This window comes from Chenopodium quinoa, unplaced genomic scaffold (genome assembly GCF_001683475.1).
Source record: "Chenopodium quinoa cultivar QQ74 unplaced genomic scaffold, ASM168347v1, whole genome shotgun sequence".
Lineage (NCBI taxonomy): Eukaryota > Viridiplantae > Streptophyta > Magnoliopsida > Caryophyllales > Amaranthaceae > Chenopodium > Chenopodium quinoa.
The window spans coordinates 3377737-3393531 of record NW_018743175.1 but is presented as its reverse complement, the minus strand read 5'-3'; the positions used below and the strand labels follow the sequence as shown (position 1 = coordinate 3393531).

The 15795-nt window shown below is 36.4% G+C and overlaps 3 protein-coding genes across 3 annotated transcripts; 1 reads left to right on the top strand and 2 right to left on the bottom strand.

The window, feature by feature from the left end:
* Positions 1–2024: 2024 nt before the first annotated feature.
* LOC110732525 lies at positions 2025–6890 on the top strand. The gene is made up of 2 exons (XM_021912477.1): positions 2025–2513; positions 6166–6890. Exons 1-2 carry the CDS (start codon positions 2265–2267, stop codon positions 6400–6402), a joined length of 486 nt encoding a protein of 161 aa, XP_021768169.1. The 5' UTR covers positions 2025–2264; the 3' UTR covers positions 6403–6890.
* Positions 6891–7245: 355 nt separating this feature from the next.
* Positions 7246–8202, bottom strand: LOC110732526 (late embryogenesis abundant protein 18-like). The gene is made up of 2 exons (XM_021912478.1): positions 7994–8202; positions 7246–7712 (listed from the first exon to the last, which is right to left on the bottom strand). The coding sequence occupies exons 1-2, from the start codon at positions 8078–8080 to the stop codon at positions 7392–7394; spliced, it is 408 nt and encodes a 135-aa protein (XP_021768170.1). The 5' UTR covers positions 8081–8202; the 3' UTR covers positions 7246–7391.
* A 394-nt stretch (positions 8203–8596) lies between these two features.
* LOC110732524 (ruvB-like protein 1) lies at positions 8597–14716 on the bottom strand. Its single transcript, XM_021912476.1, has 12 exons — positions 14381–14716; positions 13709–13897; positions 13437–13568; positions 13098–13247; positions 12685–12840; positions 10803–10937; positions 10423–10488; positions 10235–10341; positions 9379–9478; positions 9169–9260; positions 9010–9079; positions 8597–8917 (listed from the first exon to the last, which is right to left on the bottom strand). Exons 1-12 carry the CDS (start codon positions 14459–14461, stop codon positions 8828–8830), a joined length of 1368 nt encoding a protein of 455 aa, XP_021768168.1. The 5' UTR covers positions 14462–14716; the 3' UTR covers positions 8597–8827.
* Positions 14717–15795: the final 1079 nt, after the last annotated feature.

Sequence of the window (15795 nt, the reverse complement as noted above, 5' to 3'; positions counted from 1 at the left end):
ATGATGATGTTAGGGATCCTGTCCTTATATGGAAACTGATCAATATCCACTCTTCCTGTTGCAAATATCAATAAACACAATTAACAATTCAGTAATAAACTAAACAAACATTGTAAAAAGTAAAAGAAAAGTATTGTACCGGTTCCGGGTATGTTCACCGACGAAGAAGATCGGCCACGACCACACGAACGACCGGATGACGATGAACAACCACAACCACGACCGCGACCACGAATGTACTCAAACGCACTCCTATTCCGCCGTGATGGTCCACCTCTAGGTCGCTCAATCCCTTCAGCTCGTGATCTAAGCATTCAGGGTTGAACATGTCATGAAGTACGTGGGTAGCATCACGAATGATTGAAGGGTGACTAGAGGACACTCGGTCAAACATCGAACGAAAATACTCCAACTCCCTGTCCACGGTCGACCGTCTGTGGAATAGCATGCTCTCCAATAACGAGCGTCCGCCAGAATGGATGAACCTGATCAACATGTAACGACGCCCTATTTTGGGTAATTACACGGTGAATGGTGCACGTGCATGCACATGAGTCACTGATATAGCACATCTGCACCGAATAGCCACTTCATCACCCAACTCCTTCATCCTGTTGTGCTCGCTCGGAATCAACCCCAAGCAGTAGTGTGACACACGACCATGGAGAATCTTAAATATGAAATTGCAATACATCATACCATGTCGCCGTCTAGAGTCCTCGAGAGAGTTCTTGATGCTATTCTTCTGAGTATCAATAGCCTTGTTTATTCTCTCGATTAGTGTATCCAGAGTAGAGGTGGAAAAATCAGTCCCAACCATTTAGAGTAACCCTCACTTCCCAACCATCACGACTTCGATACTGACGAACCTTTGATCTGAACTGACAACCACAACCTTTCCTCTTTATATCAAACCGCTGTGCTACACTGAAATCTCGTTCCTCCCTTTCGCGCCAACGGTCGCATCTCAAGATGCGATCTATTCTACCATCCCGTTGAGATTTAGAAGTTGCTGCTACCAAACAAAAACCAGATCCAATAGCAACCTGTTTTGCCCAATCAGTCGCTTGTTGAGCATTTTCAAAGAGACCATCATGTACAAAAATCCCACTGTAATCAACTCCGTCTCCACCAAAATCCAGCAACAATTAAATAATTTCTAATACATAGAATTGTATAAAGATTAAATTAACACATAATCAAACTAAATTATTTAAAATCATTTAAAATTTAATTAAAAATCAATTATAATAATTTAACTATAAAATTAAAATTAAACATTAAACATTAAAAATTAAATATAATTATCATTATTTTTTTTTTGAAGGCTTATATTATTTTTATTATTTATTTAATTTAATTAATATAAATTATGTGTGAAATTTAATTTCTAAATTTTTTTTTATTAGTATCAAATTTCCAAAAAAAAAAGAAAATATATATTCTAAATTTTTTTTATTAGAATAAAAAAAAATTATTTTAGAGGGTGGCGTCTGGGAGGCCAACCACCATTTTCGTCGTTTTAACGCGTTCTACCTGATTTTCCGGCGGGGTTGACGGCTCTCCTGAGTCTGTCGGCAGTCCAGTCGGGTTGAGCACTTTTTGTGTAGTAAAATAACGTTTTGGGTAAAATTAGAAATAGGACAAAATTGTCAAAAAAATAAAATGTGGGCGTTATATGGAGATTTGCGAGCGTTTTTTAACAAATCCCTTGTAATACACCGCATAATAAGAAACAACAATTTAAGAGATGAAAAAGAAGGGGCATACTTATAACATCCATCATACTTTTGCGTGCAGTTATACTGTAAGCTTCTACTAGTTCGGAGAATTAGAGATCAGATACAAAGTAGTCCAGAATTCAGATTACATACAAAGCTCCAAATTATCTTTGTTCAACAAAGATGCAATGAATAAGTAAGTTTAATACTTTAATTAGGAAGGCTAAACACCAATTTGTAACATCATTACTAAAAAGTACATTTGAAAGTGTGTAATCTATAAATTAAACTTTTAATAATCCCCAAACCCAAAGATTATAATAAGCAACAAACTAAAGACAAACCCACACACAAAACTCACAAAATCCCCTTTTTAAAGCATTCATTCAATCAAATAACCCCCAAAATCAATCATCTTCCCTCTTTCTCTCTCCTCTCGATCCATTGAAATTCCCCTAAATTCTCGATACCCAGAAAAATTCCCTTCAATCTCTCGCCATTTTCGCCGTTGCCGGCACCTCGGCGACTTTCTCTCTCTTTTAAATGAGGTTCTTGAAAAGGATCGCCGGTTTTCTAGGGTTTGCGAAAGATGAAGGGCATGAATCCAAGGAAGAAGATGATGATGCTAATAATATTCCGAATAATTCTGATGATATTCGCCGCAATCGGATGAATGTTGACCCAATTCATACTGGCCCTCGTAAAGGATTCAGTGTTCCAGTCCAAGTTCCTGTTGAACGCCCTATTGTGGGTCCTATTTTGGTCCCTTGTAATGGTGATGGTGGAGTACAGGTCATCAATTTCATCCCTTTTTTGCTAATCTATCTTGGGATTTATAATTCTATTCAGCAAATTTATATCTGATATGTGATCAGTATATTATTATGTGTTATGTATGCTTAATTGAATGCTGTGAAATTGTTGGTGATTATGTCATAATGTATCTTTAGAGCAGCATGTTTATGACAATGTGTAAATAATGGATTAGAATTAGCTGGGAAGATATGAAATTTGACAACTTTAGTGTCTTTTCGATGAATATAGTGATTTAGAGTTGCTGCTGATAGTAGAGTGACTAGCGTATGTAGCAATAAAGAGTTATCAAAGTTGGATGCTTTGACTTGGGTTGGTTTTCTATTCTCCCATATATAGTGATGCCAAGCTTTTCCTGCATCTTTTGAGTAATTGAGTACAGGAAATCACTTTGATCATGAATCATTCATTAGTAGTTTGTGGGGTTTGCAAGCAGTGCCGTTAGGGTGATTTATTTAAACGATATTCAACCGGGTTTGGAAAGCTATTTGTTTTTCCGCGTGGAATGGTTGAAGTATGTGGGTGTGAAGGATTTTGGGCAGAGTTGTTGTAAAGGCATTTGGTGTAGAGTTCATACATACTTTCTAACAAGCTTCATTCTCACCTTTTTGTAGGCTATTTTGTTTTGAACGATCAAACTTTATGCTATCAGTGTGATTACCTGGTTGAACTTGAACGGTCAAACTTTTTCTTGGAGATTAACTTTAGTGAAGAAGTATTGGCCAATCACCTCCTTTTTTTTGTCAATGGGTGCTGTGGAGCATAAGTTTAGTTTTGGTTAGCAGTATCTGGGTTCAACTTCATAGAGTGAAGATGTTATGGTTGCTTAAAGGAGTAAGTTGATGGAGACTGGTTTTTTTTATTAAGGACTGCTTCTAACCCCCTTTTACTCTCTCTCAAAGGTGTGAGCACATGAACCTAGAGTCAGTTTCTGCTTTATATGGTTCTATCTTTGGTTATGGACCTTGTCATGCACTCATTCTAAGCATACAACTTTTATTCATTGAGGATTTTGTGTTGTTAGAGTTGAGCACTTTGGTATGATCTGGAGTTTTTTCATTACTACTTTGTAGGTAAGATCGTGCATGATTTCATATGTTGAGGGCTATAGTTTTTAGATTTTTGTTGCCTTGGGATTTGGGATACTTGTAATTGTTTTATCCCTTGAAGCCTTGTCAACCTACTTTAGACTTAGAGTAGTGCTTTTATATCTAATTTTTTTTGGAATTAGGAATTATGTATATGCTTAATTTTTGACGTAAATCGTGAGTCATGATTTTGTCCTTTTGCAGGCCATTACTAGATATTGGGATATGTTTGAGGAACTGCTCATCATCCGATGATTGCCATTCTCTATTTTGAAATATCTGATATTTGCAGTTTTAATCATAATTTTTATCGGTAGATAATTGCCTAAGCTTTGTCAACCTATCCTAGATTTGAAGAGTTTTGTTATTTTCTGTACCCCCTGAGAATTCAGGAGTTAGAACTCTTTATCTCATTTGCTTCACCTCTTTTTTTTTTCTTTTTTTTTTTAATTTTTTTTTTCCCTTTCTAAGGTCATCTCAAGATATTGGGATATATGTGGGGAACTGTCCATCATCAAATGCCTGTTATATTCTGTTTTGGGACTTCTCATGGAGTCATAGTTGTTGCCAAATTTGTCTAGGGATGTAGTCTGATCCAATATGTTGGCTTTTCTTTCTTGAGCTGTAGAATCACTTAGAAAGCTGTGAAGTTTTGAGTACAATTATACTTTCTTTCCCTTAATTGCTTTGTTTACTGATATTTTGACTTGTACTATAGATAATGTTTTTAAAGCATAACTTCCCTCCTATACCTATTTTTATTCTGAAACTATTCAATAATTGTAGCTATGTACTTAGTAATTGGTTAATTTTCTTGATAAATGACTGCATGAGAAACTAGGGTGTAGTTTGTGCGATACACGGCTAAAGGTCTGCAAAGATTTATCTGTTTTTGGTCTGGTTTGTAATGTACCTGCCATCACCTACAGGTTTAAGAGCTGTTCCTGAGTGTATTGCTATCAAGTCTGAACATAGGATTGTGAATTGAGATAGAGCACGATGGGGGTTGAGTTTGTGGCAGAGTAGTGTCAGTTGTAACAAATTTTGTTTGTGGGAAACTGGTCATTTGATGAAAGGATGTCGTGTATATCTGAATTTGGCTTTACTTTTTATTCTTATCGTATCTGCCTTCTTCAGTAGATATCCTAAGGGTTTTTTTCCTTCCTAGGAGTTAGTTGCCCTCTTTTTTTGTATGAAAAGTATTTCAGCATTGTTTGTTTTATCTATAACATAATTTTTTCTTGAAAAATTAGTTTAGATGAGTTTTGGTTGGGCCCAATAAGCTTGAGTCAAACATACTTGTATAAAGGTTACCAATATCATTTTAGAATTAAAAGTAAGTTCAGTTGTTCAGATAATTAGATTTTAGGAGTGAATAACAAAGCCATGTTTTTTTTCATGCAACTCTATCAGATCAATGTTTTGACTTGCTTGACGGGTGGCTTTTTCAATTTTTCTTCTGGCTCTGCTTTTTGCACCCTTGCCAAAACCGTTGCATGATTGTGATCAACTTATAGTTCATTATGAGAAATGTATATTATCTCAGGATCTTTCCCATTCTTTCGTGGGCGAGGTGTAGCAGGCATTTAGACACCATAAACTTGAGGGAGTGTATTGGAAATGGCAGCAGTGCAGAACCATCATGTCTTGAGAGAGAGGGGTCATTTGCCGCAGCAGTGTAATATGCCTGCAAATTGTTAAGTGTCTTCCATAGATGGAACTTAAAAATTTATCTGGCTAAGTATAATTTGCTGTATATACATGACAGCAAGTTGTCATTTATCTTATATCTCCCTTACTTTCTTGGGTTGTCAGGGCAGAAGATGCAGGAAGAGCTTTCTGTGCCTTTTGGAGAATGAATTATTGAATTGGCAGTTCATATTGTAGACCTCACTTAGATGTGTTATTTTACATATAATTGAGCTGCTTGTCTGAGTTCTTCCAAATCATTTGCATAGAATCTTGCATTAATATAGCTTAGCAATGACTTCAACACTTTAGAGGCTTTCAAGAGTTTCAACTTGTACAGAGGTTTTCACCCAGGATGGATGACCGATAGGGCGGGCAATCATTTTATGTAGCCCATTATAAACTATTGTGTGTTTCTTGGTAGTTATTTTAGCTGTGGAGCAATATTTTATAAGAGCATGCTACTCGGCTTGTACTTTGCCCTTGGTACCTTTGCTGTTATTGCACAGTATGACTATCATATAATCCTAGGTAGTACCTGAGCCAAATAATTTATATAAATCTTTACATAACTACACTCTATACTCCAATGCTTAAGAGATTTGAACAACAATATAGTAGCATTTGTTAAATAATTTAAGCATAAACAAAATATGTAGATGACAGAACTTGCATCAATGACTTGTTTTATTGCTCGTACAATATATAGATTTGTTGATAGATGTTCTCACGTTATTGTTTGGGTTTTGGTTTATTATACTATATATAGACAGATATAACTATGCTATTATATCAAAGTGTGCATTTCCAGCTCCTTCAAGTTCTTATACTAACAGGTTTAACTGTAATCACAGGGTCTTAAATGGTATGCACAACGTCTGAGAATAGATGAAGATGGGGATGTAGCAGATGAATTTTTCAATGAAGTTTCACGAGAAACATCACACGCCATGCAAGACCAGCCGAAATCATTCCCAAGGTATCAAGTGAAGGCCAATGTAAGACCTGCAAAAGTAAAAAATCAGCAAATGACTCCTGATGGTAAGTTTCAACAATTGGTAGACTATCAAGGTCAGTTGCTGTGGGTATAGAGGTAAACAGGGTACTTGATCTCACTTGATGTGGAGAAGATAGATGGAGGTAAAAATAGAGCTTATAACTTGACTGAAGAAACTGCTTTATGCTGAAAAAGGAGCCGAAATGTTGCCTCGTACTCAACAGATGTTTCCCTGCTATTTAGCTGTATGTTTCTTTTTTTTTTCAGGGAGGTTGTGATTATATCTATATATAACTGGCGTTAGTGTGTGCCTTATCGTGTAGAAACATTGTAGGCTGGCTGGGCTGGTTAGCGAGATTGATCTGCTTAAACTTATTACGCGTATAAATTCTGTTTTCGCCAATCTGTTTTGAAACGTAGATTAGTGTACCAGAAGTCTACCCTTCACTGCATAGAAAAGCTCAGTAATTACACATTTTGTGATACTCCTTGGTTAACTAGTGCTTTCTTTTTCTTTTTGGGCTAATAAATGTAAGCATTTGATTTAGGAATTATTGTCTTCATCAAAATTTTATTCTTTCAGCTGCAACTTTGCACTTTCCTAATTTCATTCTATGCTTGCCTGTTTTTCTTGTTCATTGTTCGTATAACTGAGTGCGCAGATCCATCATCTATGTGCCTTGCGCTCACCCTTGTGCTAAGACAGGAGCGCAGTTGGCTTCGTGCACGCAAGTACTGTTCTTAATTGTTGTAATATCGCATTTTATTTGTTGGAGGCGGTATGCCTTGTATTAAAGTGAGATTGCCTGCCTGCAAAGTGATCGGACTGATAGTGATCCCTATGAAATCTAAACAATTATGCGATGACTGAATTCTTACAAGATGCAAAAGGACTTGACACTTCTAATGTGATATACTAACTGCAAAGACCCTTGAATTAAACAAAGTCATAAAACCTGCGTATTATATATGAACATTCTTCAAACATTCTTACAATACACTGCTACTGAAATAGAAGATTAAACCATCCTAGAAACGTCAAACAAAGAAAACAAAATGGGGTTCGAAAAAAGCCCAGCCAGCTTAGAGATGCTTATTACAGTGCGGGGGTTGAACTTGGTTATGAGTAGTAGTTGTCGTGGTTCTCGTTCCGGTCCCGGGTATATTGCCGGCTGCTCCATAAGCCTGCTGATTGCTAATTTTAACAGGTATATGGTCAGCACCAGTAACTATGCCAGTTCCAGGCATATGGTAATGATGCCCTAGTTGTTTTGATTCTAGTTTCTCTGCTGTGTGCTTTGCTTTCGAGTGGTGCAGATCCGCCTTGGCTTCTGCCTCCTTTACTTTCCTCAACTCCGTCGCTATCTCTTTCTCCTCCTTCGTCCTCGCTGTCGCCTGCTGTGCCTGCCAATTCAAAATCCATTCAAATCTTCAGTTAGATTTCATAAGTAATACATATGGTGAAAGTTAAAACTACATGGGAAATGGGATCATGTCAGAAACCAAAAATCAAAAACGAATTTAACAAGGTGTCACGTAACTATATTTTGATTTGTTAATTGGTTAAATTTCATTAGGCATTTGCCATTGATTTTTTCAAGATTTCAAATGGGACAAACAAGAGAAAACTTTCGTTTATTGGTAATCGTAAAACTCAAATGGTGCAATTAAAAAAGAATGGATACCTCTTCTTCAACTTTGGCCTTGGCAACCTGTATCTTCTCTTTGGCAGCGCTGGCCATGTTGCTAACCTTATGCTTAGCTGATTGCATCTTCACAGATTTCTTGCTTTTCAAATCAAATAAATAACTGCAATTTTGAGTTTGATTATGTTTGTCGTTGGATCTCAATTAAAAACTTTGATACTGTATTATATAAACCAGATAACTACCAACTGAAGACAATCTAAGGGACACTAATATACTTTTTATAGAAGAAGAAATTTGCGCGGTTCATGCCACGTGTTGGACATGCAGCCTATATAGGTGGTGTTTAACATGCTGAATGAATGAAAGATAAGTTAGTTCAATCTGTCATCGATCCTTTCATAAGTTTTATCACGTGGCTATTTAGATGAAAGTTTAAGTACATATCTTTAATCTTTGAAAGGCGGTTTATTAGGATGGTCTGAGTTTTAATAAGTTTTAATAAGCTCTAATAAATTCAGATAAGTGAAAATTAAGTGAATAGAACACACCTTAGTGTCAATAGTTTTTTCCGCTCTCATATATATGCACAAAAAACTCTATCAATTTCAGTACAAACAGTTTAAAAGGTCCGGAATCAACTGATGAAAACCCATAGCCATCAATGGCATGAGATTGTTGATTTTGATACATGATGCAACATGCCCTAAGTACAGCTCCTACAAGGCAAAACTGCAGTACTGCTCCGAGTGAATAGCAGTGCATATAATTTGCACACCAAAGTAATTAATCATTCAACAAGTCACCCAACCTCCCCGATCTGAAATATACATTCCAGAGCTAAACTACAGAAATCTAATGACTTCAAATGCATCATGAAATATATCTGTCTTGTTGCTCCTGCAGAAGCTTTGCTGAAGACTTGGCATCTAGATACAATGAATCACCTTCCTCAATATCCGCCTAAAAGTTGCACAAATAGAAGTGTAAGTATGTGTAACCAGGAAATTTATAAAAGTTACTTGAAATATAAAGGTATTGGAAAGCTGGTATACCTTGCATATATTTTCTCGGCCACTCATCCGGGCTATCACACTTGCAGGTGATAAAAGCTGAACTGCATGTCTGTGGAACCACAGGGCAGAGTTGGTCACACTTGGGACTTGAGAGTTGAAATAAAAGTATATATAAAAGAAGGGAGTAGAAAAGCAAACCTCAAAGATGCCCGCTGCCCTATCTCACCCAAGTAAGCAAGACCTTCTTCTTCTACAACCAGTTCCTCCACTTGAGCACGGATTGCTAAGATCTGGTAAATAGAAACACCAAGAACAGAACACACAATCAGAGAATGTAAAATTTGATGGGATAATAGAAATTAGTGATTTATGCAAAGAGCATTTAAGTACTGATGAAGATAACAGGACCTGGATCATCTCAGCAGGACCATAAGTTTCTGTTCGTATTATCAATAGCCGGTCTAACAAGTCTACAGGTATTCCATGAGGACTCTTCATTGTCGTTCCTCTGTTAAAAAAAAACCCAATGTGAAGTACAAAAAACACAAAATCCAATTGCTTAAACATTGTTACAAAGCTCTTCACCAAATTTCTTAGACAGTATGAAGCAGCACAAGGAGCAAATAAGGCATGACACCTTATGATAGAACAGATGTTTCCAAAATACCTTTAGGCAGTGCACAAGCTTGTCAATGTTCACAACTTTTGACACCAAAAAAAAAAAATCAAGTTTCCCAAAAGATAGTATCAAGTGGCCAACATAATACTAAACTAGTACTAATGATAACCAAATTATTTACTCCCTTCCCTAACTTAGACAGTAGTTTGGGGACAAAATAGGTAATCAGGTACACGTATATCCCATCCTTTCTTGCAAGATTAGGCAAATATGGTAAGTTTCAACATTTATATTCTCTTTTAACAACAAGATGTTACCAACAAGATGAGCAATTCACTCAATTAGATACATGTCTGAATTTATATGGGCAGCATGTGTGTATATCATCGAAGGCAAAAGCATATCAAAGGTTTGTTTTCAGAGCATTAGGACAAACACATCAAAGAAACAAGTGATGATATTGTTGCTCACAATGGACTCATTCAGGGGAACCCCGGAAAATTGACTGCCTATGTTCATTTACAATGTGATAGCGTAACACAGACGTTAAAAATCTTCAATCAAATCCTCAATCTTCACACATTATGCAAAAAGTTGTTCACAGTTTCTAGATTTTCCCAGGTATCTGTACATGAAGATGCATACCTCACATCACATACTCCTCTATTTGTTGCAAAGATCACTATTGGGGATAACGAGCTTTCCAATGCCCGATTCAAATATGAAAAGCACTCGATGTCCAGCATGTGCACCTGTCAAGGTCTCTGTCAAAATCATGGGATACAAATGAATTCTGCACAAGCTAAGCTATAAGAAAATTACAAAATAGGCACCTCGTCAATAAATAACACTCCAGGTACAAGCTCTGCAATACCTTCATCAATATATCGATTGACTACCTGTCAAAGAAGAACTAAGAAATTAAGTCTACGGTGCAAAAATGTAGGTTTAAGATTCAGCTATATATTAAAATTTATATGGACTTATGCTGTAAAATCTAGAAGCACTAAGAAAAATATAAAAATAATATAACATTATTATTGCACAGAATTACAAGTATATAAATACATGACTACTACAAACATAATAATCACCTTTTAGAGAGATGATTCAGAGCATTAAAATATGAACACTTGAAGTGTCGTCAAACTTCCACAAAATAAGGTAGGGAGGAAACCAATGAATATAAGCATATATAAGCTAAAGCTAGTACCTTATTAATTTCTTGACGTAGCTTATCTGTAATTTCTGTTTTCCTAGGCTTCATCATCTGGCCCATCAGAGATAATATGTCTTGTCCACCTTGTGGCCTAGCATTTGCTGCATCTAAATCATGTAGGGTAACATCCTGACAAGGAAACAAAATTAAGCAAAATATCACCAAGAAACAACCAGCCCTGAGGCATCAAGAGTTTTGCCGTTACTTTGACTGAATTTTGCAGTATGCAAACCAAAAAAAATCTTGGGAAAAGTCTATTAGGATTTTGAAGGCATCTTTCGCTTTATGAAATGAAATTAAATTTATTGCATAGAGATGAAATTTGAACAACTATTTTGGAACGTCCCAAAAAGGAAAGTTTGTGTTGTAGACTGATTTTGGTTGCAAGTTAAATAAAATTCAAACACAATTTAGAGGGAAAGCTTGATACTTTAATTAATTGAAGTCAAAGAATACAGAGATGGAGAATAGCTTGAGGCTATTAATCTCAAGGGTAACTTGAGGTTACCAAGCTCACAAGTCTAATTTCATCAAAAAGCCTCCTCATCTCTTCTCTTGCCTTTCCCTATATACTACTACTTACTACAAGTAGAGTTGACTACCAAAAAGTGAATCTCATCCTTTGATACATATTTGTCCTTTACTAACAAAAGATTAAACATTAGAACTTCAAGTTGTTTTAGTTTCTACTTATGGCTGTATCACATGCCTTCATTCTTCTCTAGTGGTCTGCCCTCCTTGAAAGCCGGTGCCTTGTTGCTGCTTCTGCCTCCTTGCATAGGTTCGGATTGTTGGTACCATTGGGCCTGGGCCACTTGGGTCCATCACAGTTTGACAATTAATACAGGATGGAAGAGTTTACTAATATTACTATTGTAGCATGGTCATCATTCATTATTGTTACAGCAATAATAACACCAAACAGTCTAGTCAAATGAATAAACAATAGCTAGAAGATTTAAAATTAATCTATTGGGGACTTCGAACAAACTCGGCTATTTGTAACTAGTTTCTTCATGCTTCCCTACGAGAATACCTAGTCCTCTTGCAGCACTTCTCTCTTTATTGTAGTAATGTATAAGTAAAAAAACAATATAATTCTCGTTTTTTCATTCTCATATACTCTTTCCTCAATTTACAGGGATAGAAGTCCCCCTTCAACAACATTTCGTTTTTGTTCTTTTTTGCATTTTTCTTTCACTGTGTCGACAGTTCGACACTCTCCTAGTCTCCTTCACCTACCCTCTGCTGTGCCCTATTATTCTATCTGATCACCATCTCTCTCTCAAAAGGGCCAGGGGCAACCATCATCTCCCTCTTCTATCCATTATTACTTGCCACTACCCTTTGGCCTTTTCTATTACTTAGGGTTTCCCATTTACTGTGACACCCAGAATTTCATACGTATTTCAGTTGGGGGTGATGGTGTACGCAGTGGTGCTTAGAGCCGTGATTCAAATCCATAAAATGATCCCCATATAAGACTTGCTTCCTTGATGAAGTAGAAATATATTCCTAAGGGGCAAAAACATTTATCCTAGTCAGGCAGACATCAAAATCTATCTCAATGAAGACATCTCCTATCTTAAATCAATCCTAGGAAGTAACCAATCTTAGAGGAGAAGCCTTGAAACACTGTAAACACAGAAGTAGAATCTAGGCTATATAATAGATTTTAACAAAGATCCAAAATGTAAAAAACCTTGAACAAGGAAGGTTAAACAGGTCCCAGTTTCACAACTACAGTAAGGACACATTTCACTTCGGTTATTACAGATCCATTTTGCATTATCATTGTATCATATAGCTTATGGGTTACGACACAAGAATACAATGTATAAACAGCAGAATCAGAAGCAACAATCACATCACAAACCTGCACAATCTCCTTTTTTTTGTGTACTTCTCCTTTAGGAAGTGGGACATACTCCTCTGCCTCAAGGTCGAATTCTGTGGCAAAAGCATCACTTCTCCCCACCCTCTTAACTGCCCCACTGTTTGCTTCAATATAGATAACATCTCCAACAGCCACCTGCATCCACAAACAGAGATAAGAGATCACAGAGTGTGTATTAATCAAAGACAACAAGCAATGTAGTTTTGCTTAAACCAGTAGAGCAATACTCTGCATCTTCTCAACCTCCTTCCCCTCTTTCTGAAATTAAAGAGCTAAAAAGATTCTCCTTTGTGATTGTGGTTATGGGAGGAAGGGAGTATACAAAAGAACACGCAATATGACCACATAGACAAGATATGGCAGAAAATCCATGAACAAGAGTATGGATATACCTTTTCCTTTATCAAAGCATCGTAGATAGTTGGATCCAGCTTCAATTGCTTGGTCCCTTTTACAGTTTTCAGCCCAATGATTACATGACTGATGCTCTTACCATAGCCACCAGTCACACTTTCAGTTTCTTCCGGGGAGAGCTCAGTCACCTAAAATGTAAGTAGGTGATGTGTAAGAATCTCAAACAAATGATATATCTTATGAAATTAAGCATTCATGTCTGAACTATGAAATGTATTTATGAATGAATGTGAACACAGTAGATACAACCACAAGATCAACATGATAGAAGCTAAAAGTTGAACCAAAATAGAGCTGCACTACAAATAAAAACTCACTTCTCCTTCATAAACCTCCTTGTTTTCCTTGATACGTAAACCAATAGCTCTCCTAAAGTTCTCCATTAGAACCTCAGTCTTCTTCACTTCTGATGAGTACACTTCTGACCCAACCATAGGGCAGAATGGAACCTGCAAGTCAGATAAAACCAATCGTTTAATTTTAATGCTTAGCTAGGCCAATATATAGAAAATACACATCTATGTCCATGTCAAAAATGAATCAAATTCAAAACACCCATTAGACTGAACTCAGCAATATATGAAATTACCTTGCTCCCAAGTTCCTGAGATATACCAAGGGCCAACGCAGTTTTCCCAGTACCCGGGGGGCCAGCAAAAAGCAAAGCTCGACCAGCCATTTTCTTTTGTCGTATCATGTCAACCACGAGCCCCCCTGCTTCTCTTGCCTGTGCCTGACCCACAAAGCCAGCAGCCAGTGGAACTGCATTCCCATTGGCCTATACACAAAATGTTAAACATCCCATTACTCAGTTAACATACTACTATAGAATACCAACACTAAAAGCACAACACTCACAGCCACAACTCACAAGCACACCCATGTAAACTCATAAACGCAATCGAAAATGAACTAACATATGCACAAACAAACTTTGCAATAAGCAATTAAGCTCGAATTTTTTAATTTACAAATCATCCCCCTTCCCTGTTTTCATTGGCAGCAAATTTGTAAACTTTAAATGTTTCTCGGCGTAATTAAAACGCGGTTTAACAATTAGACCGAATGATACAAGAATTTGCGAATACTAAAAACAATAAACCCTCAAAGCAAATATTGCAGAGCTAAAACCCTAAACCCTAAAAACCCCGCCCTAATTCGAAATTTGGAAGAACAATGAAGAAAAAAGGGGAAAAAAAAAAACCATTAAAAGCATTGAATTTACAGATTTTAAAAGGTTAGGGAAGAGTAGAACACATACATCGAGGCCAAGGCCTTTAATGTGGGTATGAGTGGCAATCCGCTGCTTCTTAGTAGTGGACTGTACCTCTTCTATCTTCATTTTGGACTGCGTCGTTAACCTTCAGTACTGCGGCAGCGGAGGAGGCGGCGGCGGTTTGGAAGGTTAACCTCGCCGGAAAAGAGAGAGGAATGGCAAATGGTCTGAGTTTGTGAGAGGCGTAGGAGGAAAGAGGAGGGAATTACACTGCTACGTATTTTAGAGTTCTCACTTCTTTTTTTTACTTTTTGGTTATGGGCAACAATACATCCACATTATTGGGCCTTTGTTTTTTTGGACTCTTGCTCCTTCCATTTTTATTTGCGAGTCAACTTTGAAAATTTTGGTCACAAATATCATTAACTAGATGGAAGCCCGTGCGATGCACAATTTTTTCATCTAAGATTTTAATTATTTAATTTATTGTATTTATAATTTCAGAAAAAATTATAAAAGTTTTTTATTTATGTTTTTTTACTATAATTTATAATGAATTTATTAAATATAAATAAATTGTAAATAAAATATTTTTTCTGTTATATAAAATCTTTAATGGGAAATGATAAATTTTTAAAAATTTAAATATTAAATCATTATTCATTGTTTTACCATGTCTTTTATTTCGATAGAATCACCAACCTCGTCCACAAGCAACCTACTACATCAATGGATAAATTGAACCGTGAAATGTTACCCAAACTGAAATTGATATAAATTAAATCTTTACATATATAAAATAAATCAATATATTTACCAATAAATGAAAAATTGTTGCGATATGAAATCAAATCTATGCATTGGAATTTTTTCAACTTCTCCAAAAATAACCAAAGCCATCCATATATTAAGTATACAACATTTAACCGTATGCCATTACATACACAAATAATCGTTAAGTATCCTAAATAAATACAATGTAACTAATAATTACAAATATAAATTTAAACATAAGATTTCAAAAATTACCCGGACATTGATGACCTAAAACTAGCACAAAATTACTAACATAAAATTCGTTTGATGGGGTTTTGTATTGACACGAAATTATTTGTGTCGTATGATGTGTTAGATCTGCATGTAAAAAAACATTTATTAGCCGGCCCACCCCTGACCTGCTGCGATTCACATGGCATCATCAAATGATACAAGTCTTGGATAAGAATCTACAACGCACTAGAACGCCCTTGTTGACGATCCTAGGTTGCTCCTGCTACTCAGCCTAGAGCCTTGAGCATTATACAAGGACGTGCTGTAGGAGTAACCCATTACCTTCTGGGTGGAATTGCCACAACATGGGCGTTCTTCTTAGCAAGAATTATTGCAGTAGGATAATGGCTAGGAGGATTTGAATGGATTGGATGGCGAGTGCCTGATCGAATTGATCGGGCCATGTAGGA

Bases quoted from the DNA above. Each gene is read 5' to 3' on its own strand.
- LOC110732526 (XM_021912478.1), bottom strand. From the start codon at position 8,080: ATGCAATCAGCTAAGCATAAGGTTAGCAACATGGCCAGCGCTGCCAAA. The intron at 7,713-7,993 runs GTATCCATTCTT...TTGAATTGGCAG, and splicing joins AGGCCAAAGTTGAAGAAGAG to GCACAGCAGGCGACAGCGAG.
- LOC110732524 (XM_021912476.1), bottom strand. From the start codon at position 14,461: ATGAAGATAGAAGAGGTACAGTCCACTACTAAGAAGCAGCGGATTGCC. The intron at 13,248-13,436 runs GTGAGTTTTTAT...CTTACATTTTAG, and splicing joins AGGAGGTTTATGAAGGAGAA to GTGACTGAGCTCTCCCCGGA. The intron at 10,489-10,802 runs GTACTAGCTTTA...CTTCTTTGACAG, and splicing joins TACGTCAAGAAATTAATAAG to GTAGTCAATCGATATATTGA.
- LOC110732525 (XM_021912477.1), top strand. From the start codon at position 2,265: ATGAGGTTCTTGAAAAGGATCGCCGGTTTTCTAGGGTTTGCGAAAGAT. The intron at 2,514-6,165 runs GTCATCAATTTC...CTGTAATCACAG, and splicing joins ATGGTGATGGTGGAGTACAG to GGTCTTAAATGGTATGCACA.